This window comes from Leptidea sinapis, chromosome 20 (assembly GCF_905404315.1).
Source record: "Leptidea sinapis chromosome 20, ilLepSina1.1, whole genome shotgun sequence".
Classification (NCBI taxonomy): Eukaryota; Metazoa; Arthropoda; class Insecta; order Lepidoptera; family Pieridae; genus Leptidea; species Leptidea sinapis.
This window is the reverse complement of record NC_066284.1, coordinates 6,751,408-6,772,113: the sequence shown is the minus strand read 5'-3', so window position 1 is coordinate 6,772,113 and position 20,706 is coordinate 6,751,408. Positions and strand designations below refer to the sequence as shown.

Below are 20,706 nucleotides of genomic sequence, written 5' to 3'. Positions count from 1 at the left end.
GATAGAAAGAGAGGCAACTTCTAGGTGAATAAAAATGTAGGTTAGTAGCGCTGTGCCATCAGAATTTTGCGTAGTGAGGTTTCCGTACTTGTACTATATATTCTTTGGTACTACTATTACTGTGTCATAAGTTTCAAACCTCTTCCAACATTTTTTAGACCTTATGAAACCTGTAAATAATATTCCCAATAAAACAAGATAAAAAATCAACTTTATATTTAACTTCTTATTTGATGGAATTTATGTGTATTACAATAATTTTAATCTAGTTAACAGCAATTCAATTTAATGCAAATTTTGTGACAATGTCATGGATAATCCAATTTTGTTTTTAATAATGTGTTTGTATCTATGATTAGATATGTAAATAATGTTTATTATCTGTAAAACATCCTTAAAATAATTAGGTGACTATTTTGTTTCTAATGTCAGTTTACATTTCATCCAATTTAATACTCCAAAAACAATCCAATGGGCTTGCTTGCCCCATCTCTGACAGGCATTTCAACATAAATACAAAACCTATTGTTATTACAACATCAAAAGCCATGACACTGATTACATAGCCAAATAAAAAATCTTTTACTAGGCAACCAACAGTACTAATAAATATTACAAAATTTCTGATAAATCACCATTACATTAATTGAATTAAAATAATAATCATCATAATTTATAAATAAATAAGTTCTAGTCTTCACACCTTCGGTGGTCATATCGTATACTTTTGCCAATATTAAAAATTATATTAGTGCACAATATGCAGGTTAAAAAGCGCTAGTGAAAGTGCTCTCGGCAATACCTTATTGGAGAGCGGTAATAGTGTTCTACCAAGTCAAATATAAATATCAAACTAAGATGTAATCAACAATACCCAAACTTGTTTTCAATTGTACAAATATAAGAATGAATGTACCCTCTAATTGTCGCTTCTCTCGCTCCCCATAGTCACTTCAATTCCAACATCAATCAAGTAACAATTGGAGAGTGATACTATAAACTGGAACGAACCGTTTTCCCATAATGCAGTAACTGTACAATAGTCTCATTCCGTCAGCTAATCATTAAATAAATAAGTTATCAATTTAGCTACAATTGCCTAAATACCAACCGGAACGAACTAAATGAACACGCGGGTGGCGATCAACAGGTCCAGTCGTACAAAGGCTCACACTGCCTGTGTCACATACGTGGCCATGATACACAATATATATTTATGTCTAAACAATTGCAATAATAATTTACGCCTATCTACAAATCATCGCCTATCACTGATATAATTAAATAAGAAACCTAAATATAGAATAATTTACGTCAGGTTCATTAATAGGAATCAGTCGTTTAGCTTCGACACTACGGATCGAAAGTCTTCTCGTGTCCTCCTCGAAGTGCTGAGGGTTGAGTGCCGGCGCGGGCGTCTCGTGCGCTTGGGAACATATGTGGCGGCGCCCGCTCGAGCGGCGCTCCTCGGCAGCGGCCTTGCAGACTTACAGCATGGGGTGCGGTCCGAGTGCAGGCGGCGTGCGGAGCGGTCCTGTGGTTGCGAGCGGCAGCGGGCGCCGCGTCTAGGTCGTGTCCCGTCCGTAGGTGCCGATGCGGACCTCGTCGATGACGCGCGTCCACTCCAACGCGAATGATAGCGGGTCTTCTAAGTAGTACGTACGATTGGGCTGTAATAAATTAAAAAATATTTAACATAACGTTCGCCAGAAATCCTAAAAATTGTAAAAAAAAAATAGATATAAATTTAAATATTAAGTTATTCCTACATTATCTATGAAAGTTTGTAATAGTTTGTAATAATTCATCTGAAATTATTTATAATCGTAAACAAATAAAGGATAGTAACTAACACATACCGTATGAACTAAAAATATTCTGAAGTTCTTGGCCTCGACGCGAAGATCTGGTGACCAAGGAATTTCCCCTTTGAGGACCATATTAACAGGATCGACGTAAAACAGTCGCGGACCCGTCGTCAACAGCAGCATCCTTCGTCTTGCGAACAGGCCTTTCCTCTTATCAACCATGCCTTGCTTCAGAATCAGTTCTCCGTCAACAAACTGGTGCCATTTATTATCACGAGCCTGAGCCTCAAGCCGACGACGCCTTTCTTCAGGAGTGATGTTTAAGATACCTAAAAAAAATTGCAATCAATAAAAAATACAAATTAACTGGCTACAAATTAAATTTATATTAAAATTAAATTAAATAATATAAATTTCGGACAGGCCTACAATTGAAATTTCATTACACATTGTAAATTAAAAAATATATATATAAATAATTATGTGTTTACCTCTTGACGTAGATAGGTCGAACTCCCACAGACGTACTAATTGATTTTTGCCTAATCCTGGCTCCAAGTGGTCTGGTACGGTATATTTCTCTTCTAAATAGCCTCCAGGTAAATAAGGACAAATCGTTGGTGGAGTTTGTTCCCAGATATTTTCCCAATCGATCCCATTGAAGAATGGATGATTCCGAATGCTCTTATACACTCGCCCTTCATCGTTAGCCCCAAGACGTTTACTATGGTCTAACACTAATAACTTTTCAACTAAATCTTTTGCATCTGCAGGAAACCCTTCTGGGAATTCATAATCCATTTTCAATATTTTTTGGAAGGTGAGAAATTCATTCGGAGCTCTAAACGGCGGAAGTCCTGAAATCATTTGATAGATGATGCAGCCCAGGGCCCATAAGTCCGACGCTCGCGTGTCTATTCGGTTCTGCAAGAGATCGGGACTCACGTATTGCGCTGTACCAACGAAACTGATCTTTCTGGAGCGGTCCTTCTCTTGCTCACTTTCATCATCAGTCTTTTCTATAGGTGCTTGCTTGCCATCTGTTGTGTCTTGGGCTTTCGGCCGAATTGCCTCATCGTTAAGTATTTTAACTGTTCCAAAATCAGCTATTTGTAGATGCATATTTTCATCCAGAAGTATATTTTCTGGCTTCAAATCTCTATGAATGATATTCTCAGCGTGCATACTTTCTAATGCCAACAATAGTTCAGCTGCGTAAAATTTTGCTACACCTACTTCAAAAGAGCCAACTTTGTTTATATAGTGCAATAGTTCACCATTTTTGGCATACGATAAGACAAAATATAGTCTTTCCTCGTCTTGGAACGTACAATACAATTTGACAAAACCATGAGGCACGTTGAATAGCTTGTTCAAAGCGTCTTTTTCCCGTTTTATGTATTGCACTTTCTGGTGGCGCACTATGTGACTCTTTTCGCAGACTTTTACTGAAAAATAATAAATTAAAAATTAGTATGTCTATTATAAGAACATATTTATTGGATTTTTCGTATAAATACAAAGAAGGTACTCACTTGCATATTCTTTTCCCGTGTGGATGTCCTTCGCTAGGAAGACTGTACTGTAGCAGCCGTCGCCGATCAGTTTGCCAAATATATAGTCCCTGGCGGTCCTCTTGGCGTGCCGGTGCGCGTGAGCGTGCGCCGGGGGACTGGCGGGGGACGGCGCGGGGGCGGCGGCGGCCGGGGGCGCCTGCATGGTGGCGGGGGCGGCGGGGGACGCGGGGGCGGGGGGCGCCGGGCTCACGGGCGCGGGGGCTCGGCCGGTAGACTGCAACAAAAAATATACAGTTAAAGAAACTGACCTTGATTACTTTTCACACTGAATTCATCTTCGCAAATTGTGAGAGTAACATTTTCATGTCAATGGTCGACTTCATGAGCGTTTACTTTAAACTGGAACGTTTTACTTCGAATGTTTTTTACTATCGCTACCTATCTGTCTATTATAAACAACAACCTAAGTACTACATTATGAAAAGGCTTATTATTTTTTATCTTTTGAAACATAACTTTTGATTCATTATAACGTCAATATGCATATTTCTTAAAATATTTCTTTATTTGATAAAACTAGAACATCTGTTCAAAATGAGACAAGTACGTATTATTTAAACGTCCTTAGAACAGACATTCAGTACAGCTATGTATCCTATTGCAACACTGAACACTAACAATTCGCTGCGTGAGTCATTCAAAGTATGCAGCGCTCTGAGTAAGGAGGAAGCATGCCCCGCATTCCACATTGACGGTGGCAGTCAATAAAATACCGCGCCACAGCCACAACGGTACTTAGAGCGCATTCCCAGAGCAACGCATTCCGCGGTCGCTAGCGCAGTGCCGGTGCGCTCTCCGAACACTCACACGGAGTACTTGACCTCAATCCGCAGGCACCCCAACACTCAACACTGATCATGTTTGTGAACGCGGTCGCGTCTCTCATCTTCGACAAGATACCTACTACATAATCTTATCTTTTTTTCATTTACATTCAGCGCACATAATTATTACGATGCCGTTCGAATGAACTAACCCATGAGTATTTCAAACAAATCCACTGCGAATCTATGATATTAACGACTCAATATAAATCTATGCATACTTACGCATAGTTAATCGTCCGCAAATTGAACATTTGTTACGATAAATTATTAAAATATAAAAATACCAATAGGCACACTAAAATATAAAAAGTAAACAGAAAACCTTCAAGTGACTGCGAAACTCAAATCGTTTTAGTTTATCAATAAATTATAAAATAGAATCGTAAGAACACGCCACGAATGAATGATTGTCTTTCAAAACAATTCACGTTATCTATGTTTACATTTTTAAACATTTAATTGTTATTGGAACTTTTTACTCGAGAATAAATAGAGTTGTCATTGAAAATATTGTAAGCAATATAAAATTGTACTATGAATAAAATCGTTTGCAGACTTCCGGAAATGTTTGTTAATACTAATGCAGCCCTATGGGCTGATAAAAAGTTACGTAATAAAATGTTGTGACGTCGAAAGTTATGTATTAATTGTGTAGTAAACAAACACTAGGGTAACGATGAATGCACTTTGTAGTTGTAAACAAGGTTATCACGTCGTGAGCGCGTGAACAAACAAGTGCGATGCCGCGGCCATCGCCGTTTGCATCACATTCGCGAAGTCGTGACTCGTGAGTGGCGCTCTGTTCATGGTGGCCCACGGCCGTGCCGTATATTATGCCGTATGGGTATAATTAATACCCCGTGCGGCAGTGCTGAGTGCATTGTCCACCTCTCAGCTCGTCATCAAACACTGTTAGCGGTCACTTACTTTGTTTACTTCTCATGAAATTGAGCGAAAGTTAACATGGAAGCATTGCTGTGCACTGTTTAACTTTCGCCAAACTCATTATAATTGATAAGTAGCTACATACAATTTTGCCACGTCGTAATAAATTGATTAATTAGGTACTAATTTCTATCAATTTTACGTATTGCGAAATTTTGTTTAATCAATGATAAGTATTAATTAATAAACATTTAAAACATGAATAATAATCATAATATTAAAGGTAGGTAAATCTAGAAAACTGGGCAACCTAGCTTAGTATTCAGTAGTCGACGTGTAACCACTTGTACTATTATATATTCTTTGGTATAACTAAAATTATTACATTCCGCAAAAATTGTATTGTAATACTTAAATAATTAATAATTTATACAATCACTACTATAAATAAAAAAGCAATTCATATGACGTAGTTGTTTATCAAAAACAATATAGAAGCCCAAAGTTATACTACACACACACAGCGAATGTTTTTAAGGTCGAGTTCCCCAAACGAAATATTAAGGACGCGGGCGAAATGCCGTTGACCCTACCTTTGATTTGGGCGATGACTGTTTCCCGCGCTTCGTGGAACTGACACCAAGTAGCTTGAGAATTCTGTTGGCTGCTTCTAAAAGTGTAGCACTACCCCTCGATCCTCTTTTAACTCTTATGGTCAATCCACTCATGTCTACCTGCTGCATACGTTGTTGTTCACACCGCCTTATTTACGTTGTAGACGGCTCAAACACTATCACAGTTTAATACGAAGTACTTATACACAGAAACTAAACAAGTTCTACGTTAAACTAAAACTATTTTACTACAAGGAATGCAAACATTAGACGAATAATTCCTAATAATCACTATGCGTACACGACCAATCGACTGACTCGAAGGTGCGCGGCAGACTAAAATCTTAACTACTTAACAAACATGAAACAACGGTTGACGCAAGCGACTAGCGACGCGAGGCATTGACTACGTCCTCCGTTCGGTAGACGGAATAATCGCGCGGTCGCTGTACGTATGGCACGCCGCCTGGCGGTAGACTGTGGAGAAGAGAGGGGACGCTCCCCCTCGCCCCACACCACCAACCTCACATCACGAACAAGTACAACGGTGGCGCCTGCCCGCGCCCGGCCGCCTTCACAGTTCACAGCACTGCATAGTGCGTACTGTGCGTAGTGCGTACGGTATACGACCTACGTTCAATAACACTAGGCTAAAAAGGGGATGTATCATTGAACTGCGATATCATTCAACTTATGTTACAAATACAATTGAAATCTTATTACTTTTGAACAGTATTTTATGATGAATATGAAGCATTTAAAATAAACATGGTAGGATCCAATGTTATAATAATATTATAATCAACAAAATTAATAATGTTCTCCCACAGTAAAACCGCAATCGCGAGTGTGCCCACGTGAATTTGTTTGAAAGTTCATAGAGTGGTGATCGTATTTCGTATTATCTGGCACTGCGACTTCGAACTAAACAAATGTGGGTGGTCCTCGCTGCGGGAGGGAGGGGAGGGGGTGGTCAACGCGGATCTTGGGAATGGGGAAACAGAATACAGATCAATAGTAAGAAGACAGTATAGCTCATTTCAATCAGAAAAACCGACTACATTTGCAGTTTATATCAAAGTAAATACCTATTTAAGTTCTAGTTTATTAGGTAACATAAAAATATTAAGCCTTAAGAGTTTCCAGAACTTTTGCTTAAACTTGTTAATGAGACGCGACGAGATAGTCATTGTTTTAGTTGCAAGAACTATAAATAAAATGGTACAATGTAAGTTTAGTAAAGATTCGCGTTTTACTTCCTCAAATCAGTAGGTATATATTTATCGAATCAAAACCTTATCAGCGAATTGTAACTGACCTACGAGAACAAGAAATGTAACCACACACACATACAAACACGATCACAGATGTATTCTGAATCACAGATATATTACCTATTTGTGTTATCATTGACAGCCCTCGCGCGGGTCTGCGGGGGTGTAGCGAGTGCAGCTTGCAAGGTGTGCATCACACACCGCCAGGTGGTGAGTTCGTTGCACCATATTACTTTGTTTTGGAATGGGGCTGAGGGTTGTAGGGTAGTTACGAAAAAGCGTTGCACCTGGCCTATGCCTTCGACTTGTAATGTAAAAGAAATACCGTCTCAGTGCAGATGTTACTCAGTTTTTGGGTGTTTGTATAAGATTATAAAGGTATGCTGTATATCCCTACTAATATTATAAATGTAAGTTTGTTTATTACGCTTTTTCGCCGGAGCTACAGAACCGATTTTGATGAAATTTTGTACAGCGATAGACTAGAGCTTGGGAAAGGACATAGGCTACATTTTATCCCAGAAAAATTCACGGTTCCCGGTTCAGCTATAGCTATAACAATAGTAGCAATCTTCCTCGAAATATGATTCATATAATATGTTGGGAACGGGAGCGAAAACGGGAACCGGAACTGGAATAGGATATGAGATAATCTTAATTCCAAACTTGCTTATTATTTTTAAAAACCCTTTATCTTGGCGTACGAAGTCGCGGGCATCAACTAGTATATTATAACGCTATGTACTTATTATATTAGAAAATATCTTCGTGGGCTTCATTAACAAAGCTTATTCGGAACACGGCACATGGACGACGAGAGTAGTCGGAATGTTATGATGGTGAGGCTACACTCGTGAAAGTGTACAGGTAGGTACAGAAATTCCAGTTTAATGGCCGTATTCATACACGCAGTATTTTGTCAAATCGAGTCATATCCACATGTTAATTTGTTATTATATAGCAGCTTTTCCTTCTATTAATTCTCTTTTGGTATCTAACACTTACGAACTCCTCGCATTTGCCAGTCCACGCTCCCGATTGTAATTAACAATCGAGAGCGTGGATATAGGAGAGAATAGAAAAATGCGTTTTTTGTTTCCAACGTAACATATTTGTTGTGTCACCTTCAATAATTTTATTGTTCATGAAAAGAAGTTCTATGACTTCTATGAGTATCTTATATAAATGGTCAGCACGTCATACCATCATGGATGATATTTAAAACTGTAAACTAGGTATAAAGTCCTGCGGCAAAACAAGAATGTCATTCGGATTAAACATTAACCGGAATAAGACTTTTACTTTGCAATTAGAACCAATGGTAGCGATAAATATAATTGACGATTCAAGTGATATATATAAAATATAGATTATTTGACTATAATTTCTAAGAAACACTAAGACGGATTAGTACTTGAACGTGTTTCGTGTAGCATGTGTACTGAGCCTCGGCCGCCGCCCGCCGCACGTGCTACTAACATCTGTTTATAGTGAAAGAATATATTGCAATAGTACAAGTACAGAAAGCTCACTCCACGATATCAATAAAAGAAATAGGAACTTGCGGACATACAATAAATTGCAATTCAGATAGGGCTGCCATCTCTGAAATCTGGCATCCAGGACAAGAAGCGAGAAAACCCGGAGTTGTCAACTGTATTTCTTTAGCTTCCCGCTTAGTAACTTTATAATTTCGGGAAGTTATTGGTTTTACGCCGTTTTTTGAAAATCATTCATGTTTTCATAATGCGATACTACTTCTTCATAAAATCTACAGATATACAAAACAAACTACGACTATGTAAGTGCGAAGAAGCACGCGATATTGACAATACTCTTCACACAGCTACGAGCAATATACGTTAGTAACATGTGAATGAAGTGCATATTTTTAAGCTAGCGACATGTGTCAAATTATTAAGAGTAAAAATATAAAATAAAATGAATAATCCATTCGAAAAAATTGCATAGTTTACATTTCCTACATGCTAAAATTATCTTAGTCATAATAAATTATTTAGTAGTATCTCTCAAAATGTTTCAACTGTAAATGACTAATTAAAGACTTTGACGTTTCGCTAAGACATTGTTTCTATAAAATTTAATGAACATAAAAGGGTATTATTAACTTTGACAAGCGTGATTTTGATGACGTTTGTTTGTTGTTGTTTGTATTGTTGAATATAAAAATAATTGTTAGGCAGCATATACGAAGTCATATGCAACAGGTGTATGCTTACAGGTGATGAAGAATGAATATTACACAACTAACACATGCCTCGATTACAGACAGCGGCGACAACGCATAATATTTCATTATTATCTGGGGCCCGGCTGTGGAATGCAAATTGCAATCGGGGCTTTCTGGTTATCAGTTTTTATGACTAGCGATTACAAATTACTGTGATATATGCCAACGTTATCAACTTTTTATTTTTTTAACGAAACATCAATATTGTAAAAGATTTTTTCTATTTGGAAAATAAACAGCTATACATTTTACATAGTTTTAACTTTAATTTAGATACTTACAATAAGGCAGCAAAGTTTTCACAAACATGTTGTTCCCTAAATACTAAATTAATTTCTCGATCGGGTACAACTCGGCTCGCATACAACAGTAAAGATTTAGCACAATTATGTAAGGTAAGGGTTGCAGCTGCAATCAGGGAACGAGTTTAAATCATTTCCTAATTTCAGATGCTAATCTCTCGTACTTATATATATTCTATATCAATATGTTGGTATTTAGTGTTATATCTATCGTATGGCCTTTGGAGAAATTTATTTCTGAATGAGTTACGATTAACTTGTGAAAGATGAAATATGTACTACTGCCAACAATTTCGCTTTAAAGGTTTTGGTACCCTATATTTGATTTTGTTCAATAAATAAGGACTATCGATCAAGCCATTGACTAATTAATATAAAAAGATTTGATCCTTATTTTCTCGTCTTAATTCTAAGGAATTGAATTAGGCGAGTTTTTAAGCATGAGCCTGTTTGGTCCTTCTTATATGAAAAAAGTGGCAGTGGTCAGGGCACATAGTTCTACGGACAGATGGCCGGTGGGGCAGAAGTCTTCGAATGGCGACCACGTACTGGAAGTCGCAGTGTTGGTAGGCCCCCACAAGATGGACCGACGATCTGGTCATGATCACCGTAATACGTTGGATGAGGGCAGCGCAGAACCGATCGTCGCGGAGATCTTTGGGGGAAGCCTTTGCCCAGTAGTGGACGGCATCCGGCTGATACTGATGGTGATGATATGAAAACAAGAGATTTAGTAATAATGCTGATACCAAATCGTTTAGTCTCAGCTAGTAAGTAGCTCCCTGATTTATGCTAAAAAACATTTGTATGTATCTATTCATATAAAAAACTAACTCAATAATTAATAACTCATAGGTGATCATCGAGACAAGTGAGAATAAAAACCAACAAACATAATTTTGTGTATAACCACTTCAATTTTTAAAATCGGTTAAAACCTTGCATAACACGCATTTAAAGACAGGTTATGTCACGTAACAAATACTATATTATTATAGTGTCTGATAGAAACAGCATATTAACTCACTCACAATATGCTGACTCGGACGGCACGTGTGTGAGAACTGCGAACTACAATATTTATGCCATCGTTACCTAAACATCCAGATTTAAACTAGATTATTGCGGAACGTGTTTACATAACTTATTTAATTAAGTTAAAACTATTTCGTCGCGTTTTGCTTATGTCTCCGAAAAACCCTAGACAGGCGTTATTTATCTGTAGGTTGATGTCATGATTTTCGAGCGTGATTGCTTTCTGTTGTGTACTTAGTTGAGTTTTTAACAGGTGACTTAGTCACTCACATTTATAAGTGATGACAGTCTCTTTGTTCACTTGATACACCAGCTGTTTTTTTTTTTTATGAAATAAGGAACGAGACGAGCAGGACGTTCGGCTAATGGTAATTGAACGCCCTACCCATTAGAATGCAGTGCTCAGGATTCAAGAAAAACCCAAAAATCCTGAGCGGCATTAAAATTGCGCTCGTCACCTTGAGACATAAGATGTTAAGTCTCATTAGTAATTACACTAGCTACGGCGCCCTTCAGACCTAAACACAGTAATGTTTACACATTACTGCTTCTCGGCAGAAATAGGCGCCGTTGTGATACCCATAATAATAATAATAACCAGGTTGAACGCATTAATGTTACTTGTAGCACCTTCTAATTTAGATATCTATGAATGCAATACAATAGGCGCTAGTGAATTGACGTCTTTATGCAATTAATTGTTCAATAGCTCCTGGCGGTACTAGACCGACCATAGCTGACAACAATAGTCCACGTCATGTGGCTGGACTTACCCTTTATAGAGAGTTTTGTATCGCTCTACTTACTAATCCCAGATCCCGCCAATTTGTCTCTGCCTGCCACTTGAAAGCGACATTACCAATCGCTCGAAATTTAGACAAGTTTACTGGGAGTAAAACAGAATAAGGTTCATTTTACCCTATTCAGCAATCTTCACTGGAATGGTCGCGATAGAAGAAATAAATTTCTTGCAGAATTTGTCGAGGATTTTCTGAGACAGAATGACCGGTGTACCGGACCGATGACAAGCTGTTTCGAAGACTTATCAACCTCGACCACCATTTTGGTGGTGGAAATCTCAAACACTACAATTAGTTTTTAGAAGAAACTTCCGATTAAAACAGCTCTGTAGGAACAATAGTGGCGTCTTAGAACGTCCAAGAGAGAAACAAAGCCCGAGTATATAATTTAATAATCATTATTAACCACGCAACATAAATCCCATAAAAAATAAACGGTTCTTTATAATTCTACAAGTTACAATTATTATACTTCCGCGACTTGTTTTGTAAAGCGATAACAATTATCTGGCAGGTACTTGACAAGATGTATATGATTCTTAGTTGCAAAAATGTAATCGCCTTGAAAAGGTCGTTTAACCCTCAACTTGGTTCAGTAACCAGTGATATAGATATTTTGTCGAGCGACTGTTGCCGCCGCCCGCCACTCGGGCCGTGTTTCGCGCGCCGCTCCACATTTTTGCAAACATTTAAAATAACCGTCACATATGATTTCTCAAACTTTGCAGGATAAGTATTACGATGGAAAAGAAAAATTGAAATTAAGTAGTAAAAGTTAATTACAAGGCTGCCGTTAAGGATTTACCTTATTTATAATGTTGTATTCAAAAGATCGGCATTAAGGCTGCACGTGGTTTCATTAAGAAGTGTTAAGGAAGGTCTACTGTCAAGTGTCGACGCAGTATAATCGGTTTCTGACTATCTTCCACTTCTGTTGAGCCGGTCAGTGTCTGAACAGTTTACAATAAAATATATAACACAGCAGTAGATATATCTGAGTCGTGTGAATATCCACTGGGGTGTTCATTGTTCAGTCTCCATCACCAGTACGGCCGCGGGGCCCCGAGGCGTGACGGCCATCGCTCGGGGCACCTCCTCTGATACGTTACAGTACACGTGTTTCAGAAACAGTTAGCATTGGACTGATTACACATTCTTTTACTCCCTACAAAGAAGTACCTAGGTACCGTGTGAAGTTTGGACAAAAACCTTAGTTACCTACCTTCTCTCCCACAAAATTTTTGGTAGTTTTCGGGATAAAACTTGTACGTTATAAATAACACTAGCCAGTGAATATTTACATAATATAATACACACATTAATATATAGGTACCTACATACCTAGTTATATTCATCATCTACAATAGGCAAACAAAATGAATAGCGGTATTGACACACATAATATGTACAACGGAAGGTTTTAGACAGGAAGCAATATAAAAAACCGATAAAGCTCATCAGAATATCCACAAATCAGTCAACATTCAAAAGATATTTGTAACCACGCCACTCAAACAAATTACCAATGCTTTAAAAATATTATTTATTATACAGTTAAAATTCTATAAATTATAATGATCTATAGAAGCCTCGACACATAAATCTTTCGATGCACAGACGAAGAGCGTAGGAAGTGTTGTATATTTAGATATTATGTAAATATAACACACTATGAACGCGCATCTATTCTATATAAAGGTACATTATAACTGTTGAGGCAGCCGTGGCAGCAGCGTGGTGAGTTGCTTGGTTGATATCGCGAAGCTTAGTTAAACGGCCCCCCGACTCGCAACGAGGTCGGTGTTCCGGTGAGGAATTCCTTCTACTTACATTTATTCACTTCCCGCGCGTCTAGACGTCGCTGATCTGCATTTTACTAATTCAAGTCTTAAACCATTATAATATGATTTCAATTCCCATCGGAAGAACCAAACGCCAACCCGTATAAAAACGGCTTCGCTGTCTTTGGAAAGTGCATTGATCTCGGGGTGCGTCCTTCTCTGGCACAAAAATCGTTGCACGCGGTATAGATGTCTCTGTCCTACGCCTGGACGGGTTGCGGGCTGGAAAGGGATGCAAGAATCGTAGTAGGCAGGATGCGTGTACCGCGGCCAATACACCCAAGCGAGCACAATGAACGGCGGCGGCCATTATCCTAGTGTACTACCACGTTGCTTTTTGGCGCCAACATTTCGTGGGCTAAATATAGGTATATGGGTGATGCTAGGTAAACATTAGCTTCTCTAATACTGATCGGGAATGACATTATATTTTAAAGACCGTACGCAATTAGAAAACAGAAAGTCAAAACACGTGCTTTGTTATAAAACGTCAATAAACAAAATTATTACGCAATAAATAGTATAAGCTAAAAGAAATATATCGTGCACATGACGTTAAATGTTAAATATTATATCTCTATGAGAGAAATACACGTTTGCATACAAGTTTCCGCGTGAAAATGTCCAAATGGCGCCAACCACGTGGTTGCAGCTTTCTACGCGTCGCATACTACGTAGGTATACATACTGCATGGCACGTAGTACGATGTACTGCCGTAGCAGCTTACGCAGGTTCTCATAGAGAACGTAATTTATGCTAAATACGTATACAGTTTTATATTTACGATTGTAAAATCTTTTTCCCTATTTAGTTGCCGCCGACGCTGTATGTGTGGTACCAAATTGTATTTGAAGAACAGTCCACCACGCGGCACGCCTGTCTTCTAGAGCCTCTTCTCCATTCATCGCGGTACTCTCATACCTCACTGGCTTCTTCCATTCACGCCAAGCCTTATATACAAGCTCTCTCTCGATACCCTTGTCTCTATTCTCCTGATCTGATGATCGAGAAATGTATTCCATCTAAATTCAATTTATCAATGTATGCCCATCTACTTTCACCCGTCCAGAGCCCCGGTGAGTTTCTTCCGCCCGTTTCCGTTTCCGTCCCGTCAGGTCTGACCGTTTTACGTTAAAGAAGTGATTTAAAATTCTATTTTGAACAAAAATATTTGAATTCATCTTTACATCATTTCATTCTTCAGCATTACCAAGTAACCAACTCATATCTACATTCCCTTTTCAATAATCGTCTCTACATCTCAAGCTCCACGCTAGATTGCCCCTGTAATACATTTTATTTGTAAAAAAGTGCGAAAAGGCGGAGCATATAACGCAAATTCTTGGCGGCACCTATACTAATGTATTTGTGCGTGTGTGGGTGTAAATTCCACGAAGGTTGGACCCCTTATTCACAGCGCCAAGTCACCGAGACGATGTAGTGACTCGTCGGTACGCTGACCGTTCATGGGAACAATATTTTACGAGTATTTCGCTTAAGGGTATTTACCTACTGAAATAAAACACTTCTTTAAAGAACTAGAGCGACATAATATTATAACTGACATTGAATATTAATTTATTATAAAAACTTTAAAAAATGTCCAAGGTTTGGAGTTTGGACGAAAATTGTAGGCAAATTAAGAAAATATTAAGTACTTAAGTAAAAGTTCTGAATTGAAATTGAACATACTTAATTAAAAATTTTAAGGTTAATTTTTTATTAAAAGTTTCAGATATAAATTAAAACCATTTTTGTTATAATAATATACCTAGTCGTTATTTATTTTAGCCTTATTTCAATATATACTTTGAAAGTTGTAAACACTACGAACGACTTATTAACTACCATCTATGCACGTATCTGGTATCTATATGTATATTATGTTTGTAAAGTAAAGTAAGTTTGTAAAGTATCTATATAAGTGGACGTGTTTCAAATTTAGTAGTAGTTATTATAATTATTTTTAATTCACTTCATTTGGTGTGAGCTGATGGCCTCGCTGCCAATGCTCCAAAAAATATTATGTAAAATGATAATAAAAATTCATGTCAGTAAAAGGATAAACAAAGCCCAAATTCCCCGCTGGATTTTATTAGTATAATTTTTAAAAGTATTACAAATATACAGAACTATCATCTTTAACTATTTGTATTGTGTAGATAACAATAATATTAATGCACAACGTCACTTTGGACACAACGTAACTCGCGTACCTGCATACGATTCTTGAAATATTTCATTTGCCAATATCGAATAACAGCGGACAAAACAAAAACACAAAACGGTATTGACTGCGACCGCGGTCGGTGGCGGCGGCTGATAATAAATTATTATTCTTAAAGATTTCTCACCGTAAACTTTAATTGGAAACACTTTCATACAAATGACAACTAATGCAAAACTCAGCTGTTACATCAAAATCAGATCAAAATATTTTGCAACCTACACCATAATTCTATTTTACTTTGTAAGTTAAAATCACGGACAAGTAAAAAATTAGGAATCCGCGCCGTGATATTAACAAGTGAAGCACCTTTATGCTAGTGTGTGTGCGGTTACGGGGGATACCAGTTACACTATTTTTTCTCCCTTAAATAATCATATATGGCCACAAATACGTTTTTACATACATTTTCACAACGCACGACGGCATTTTTAAAATATTAGATAGACGATGGCAAATCTCATAATGGCGGCCGATCGGCTTGTATCAGTGTAAGTGTGTGCGTGGGGCTATGTATTTACACGTTTACCGGATTGTTTTGGTGCTTCACTGTTATCTAAGGTGACACGGAGTCCTTCTTTTTTTACTCGTCCGTGGTTAAAATAGAGTCTATCGGCGTTCCAGTTAATGATATTAATCTGTCGCTTGTGGATTATAAATGGCAGTGTTTGAGACACTGTTGAATGTAACACGCACTGCGAACACAGTCCTGGCATCCATTTTTGTTATTTTGTACCGAACAGGTGAGTGGAGACAAACACGAATACATTCAATATAACCGCGCCACGTCAATCTGTGGTGCAACGCAGATTTGTTTATGGATTGTGTGCAGGATCATACAATTACGCTGCAGAATTGAGCTGGAAAAATTGTACGAATAAGATTTTAAAGTGGCTTTGCGTGTTCAGTCACATTATGAACGAAGCCCGAAGTTCACTTACCACCGAATGCAGTCCAGTTGGAAGTTAAACGGGGGTTCTAATTGCTGACCTGCCATGCTGTCCTAGTAACATTATCATAGTTTAAAATAATGATATGTTTATCTTTTAAAAATGATGCTATTTAAGCTATAGCGTAACTATATAATTAAATATAGTACGTTGGAGAATTTCTATGAAAACAGCCCTTGTAATAACCATTGTCAGTGTTGAAAATATTTGAAAAGACTCTTCAATTTTTGACTTAGAAAGTAGAGAAAAAACGGTAATTTCAACATTTACCTGGTCTGTCCAAACAATATCACATCCACGTATTGAAAAAACATCAAACGACACAAGCGCCACCGTCTATTGTGTTTGTTCTTTAGGACTCTTTTGTGAGCGGTATATTGTTTCATTTCGATTCATTCAATTTTTTTATGCCGCAATCTATTGTGATTTACAGTCAGTTCATTAAACCCAATATGGTTTCATCCTAAACTAATGGTCATCTTTTAATGAAAGGTAAAAAAAATACTTAAATTTTTTTAATGAAATAGAAATTTGCGAATGAGTAGTAAGAAAATCTTAACATTGACGGCTCTGGAGTTGTAAGCAGCTCGTTCGAGAAAATCCAAGATCCGGTGACGTGTAGGGACACCTCTTGGCACACGGACCCAATACTTATACGTGTTTTGTGTTTATTGTCCGTTACAAGGACACTCAGAGCTGGAGTCAATCACACGCGCCCGCGCCCGGCAGGTTGAGGAGCCAGTCGTTCACCTCATCTCAGTCCATCTCACGTACTTCGCGTCTACTTGGGCCAAAAAACAACTGCAAGTTAATATTTATTTTTGGAAGGCGGTCATTTTGTAGTTTGCCATTTAGGTTCTTATTGTGTTGTTATTGTGGCAGCACGATAAATTTATTACTCAGATTTTGTTGTTAAGGGCGTTTAAAATAGATTGAAGCCGCCTTGGGTAGCTAGATAGTTGTTACGTAAGAATATATATCGATAGATATGATATACCTACCAAAATATATACTTACCAGAACTATCAGCAATCCACATGAGAAATAGAGAAAAATATACAACATTTTCTGTAAACGACCTTCATATAATCATTCAATTCATTATAATCATAAATAGTCATTAAATACTTCATTAAATTAATTCCCGAGTTATTCTCCGTATTAATTAGCAAACATCTATCCCCAAAATTATATTAATTGTAAGAAGGCTCTTCTTAAAGCACTTCAAAATTTGCCCTATGAAGATACAGAAAAATTACTAATAGTGTTAAAATAAACATTATCTGTAATATTTTATTTGTATTAGTTTATAGTCATTACATTGAAGACATTGATTACTTATATGCTTAACCTGTAGATTAATTTATACCTTTTTAAAGGTATAAATTAATCCATTAATTTAATACCTTTTTAAAGGTATAATAATTAATTAATTAAAAACTTTATTAAGTTTTTCTATTTTGTGATTATTTAGTTTTAATATCGGCTCTTTACGCCTGAAACAGTTCAGTTCACAAACCTAGTTGAGGCAGTTCAGTGTTTACCAGCTTTTAAGTAAGACTTGTATTTTTATTCTCATTTTGTAATTTAATAATATTTTAATAAATACATTTAATTGAATTGAATTCATTAAAAAGGGATATCATTATTTCTGTGTAGAAAGGTGAAGCGTTGGTGCGTATGACATGTTTGAATGTTACTTATTCAATCACGCCAAAATGTCTACGTCAATCTCAATTAAATTTGACAAACACATGATCAGAGGATATGTTTTGTAATGCTAATAATGAATATCTTTCTCTGGACTAATTTTTACGGGACTTTTACTAGCAGACACTCCATTCTACATATAGGATGTGACTGCCACAGCTGACCTAGCACGTAAATGAAATTTACCATGATTAAGTAGCGACCGGCAGCTCTTGTAAGCAATATAAATCATATTTAATGGTACATATTATATGAAGCATAGCAAGCGACCATTATCAGTTAAAGCTGTTACATAGAGCGACCGTACACCGTTATTTTAAATTAATAAAAACATCATCAAATCATGTCATCATTAGTTCATGGGAAAGAAGATTTAAAACAATTATCCCTCGGAAATTTTTAAAGACCTTTATTGTGTGCGCTCGCACACACTTGAGCTCGCGTCCTTCCTACCCATGATGCACTTATCCATTATGTTCATTGAGCTCATAATTTAGGCCGAATTTTTTAAGTTTATTGGAACGAAGTTCCTTACGGCAGGCTTGGAGGGGATAGGGATTTTACTGCGCGCCCGAACTGAACGAAAAAAATGTGATAGTAAAACCGTAAGAAAAAATCCGTGGAAAAAAGTGCGTGGAATAAAACCGTTAAATGAGACGTGCGCAGGCGCGACAGTCGCATACACAAGCGAGTAGTGTATATATTATCAATATTATTATATTAATATATGATAACGATTATAGCAATATTAGAACGATTTTTTTTACAATTTGTGTCGATTCTACATTAGCCGAAGGAACTTCGTTCCTACATAGTGTCCCACGACACCACATCAATTTAGTTAAACTTATATAATGAAATTCTGCCATTTTCAGTACAAAAAAATACTGTATAATTACCAGCTCTCAACTATTCTACAAAATCCGACCTGTTTTGTAATTAAGAACTATTTTATGGCCGTGATGTATCTTGGAACTCGAAGATTACTGTAACAAATATATAAAAACATACCTTGTAATTATATATACATAACAGTGTATATAGCTACGTTTGTGAGGTAGACCACCCAGTCCTACAAGTCGATGTTTTAAAGGGCAATACCGTCTCGGGTCGGGACGGCCGCCGTGTCCTCCAGACGCTTGAGAATTCAGCGCCTGTTATAGCTGAGGCCTGAGATTTTAACGATCTTGGGCGACCGGAGTCACACACCTTTCCTTGAACCCGATTAATAAAAAACATTACTGTGTTTCGGTCTGAAGGGCGCCGTAGCTAGTGAAATTACTGGGCAAATGAGACTTAACATCTTATGTCTCAAGGTGACGAGCGCAATTGTAGTGCCGCTCAGAATTTTTGGGTTTTTCAAGAATCCCGAGGGACTCCGCATCGCAATGGGCAGGGCGTATCGAATACCATCAGTCCTGCTCATATCGTCCCTTATTATCATAAAAAATGAGCGTCTTATGAACCAAATATTTTTGCGATGGTAAGGTAATAATTAATCATGAAAATATATCAAGGCAAGTTTATTATTATGTTTGGGGCTGTGGGTGGTTAAAAGGAATAATTACATATTTCTTAAATGCGAAAACCGAATAATTTAAATATTTTCTTTTATTCAGAGATATGGATATCTCATGTCTAGAGAGAGTATAATATTATGTGTTATATGTATACTCTCTTATATATATTCTTTCATGACAATGTTTTGCCATGAGTGTTTTAGTAATACTCTAATAGGTAAAGGTACACGCATAATTTTATAAAAAATAAAAATTAACATAGTGTGGTATTTTGGCATCTTTGTCTTGACTATCAGGTATCCCAATTCATGTCCCGACATATTATACTTACGACTTATTGATAAGGCTTTATACATAGGCTGTACGTAATGACCGCAGTATATTATGATGAAACCCATTGGCAGTAAGATATATCATTCCACATAAAACTAGGTCCTAAATTGATTTAGAAATGTGGACCTAAAAATAGTATGCTGAGAGTTATTACTAGTAGAGGCAACTCTTCAATGAACATGCCGACACTCAAGCAACAACTTTTTAATTAATCACATCGAGACAATCGTCCGCGCCCGCCGGATGCTGTGCATGATAAGTTCCAAGGTGACCTTTGTCGCAGTCAAAATAGAATGTAAGCAACCTTTGTACAACAGGATCTCTTAGCCGACACGTCATCAGCGTTAGACAGTAATAGGTGTGCCTTTGTGACAAACGACTTTCGACCGTATGGCTGAGTAAATTATACTGGCAAAATAACCAACAGTAGTTTTATTGACATTGAGGTCTCAAATTAACCCAGAACTAATAATATTCGTTCCTATAATTCTAACAGCATCCGTTACGTTCGCCAAAATCGAGAGATATCTTTAAAAATGTATATACTTATATAAAAATATCGCGTCACGTTATTTCTCCGCGATGAACTCCTTAAAACTACAAAACCGATTTGAACCAAATTTCGCATACTGCGTGCAGTCTGATCCAGCTTGAGAGACAGGATAGTTTTTATTTCAAACTAGCTGTGCCGACAGACGTTGTTCTGTTCATAATAAAAATAAACTCTTGCGGATGGAATTTTGGAAAATCC

General features: G+C 37.3%; 1 protein-coding gene across 1 annotated transcript; it reads right to left on the bottom strand.

Moving 5' to 3' along the window:
* Positions 1–201: 201 nt before the first annotated feature.
* LOC126970152 (3-phosphoinositide-dependent protein kinase 1) lies at positions 202–6,188 on the bottom strand. Its single transcript, XM_050815916.1, has 5 exons — positions 5,691–6,188; positions 3,344–3,599; positions 2,300–3,256; positions 1,860–2,137; positions 202–1,670 (listed from the first exon to the last, which is right to left on the bottom strand). Exons 1-5 carry the CDS (start codon positions 5,838–5,840, stop codon positions 1,566–1,568), a joined length of 1,746 nt encoding a protein of 581 aa, XP_050671873.1. The 5' UTR covers positions 5,841–6,188; the 3' UTR covers positions 202–1,565.
* Positions 6,189–20,706: the final 14,518 nt, after the last annotated feature.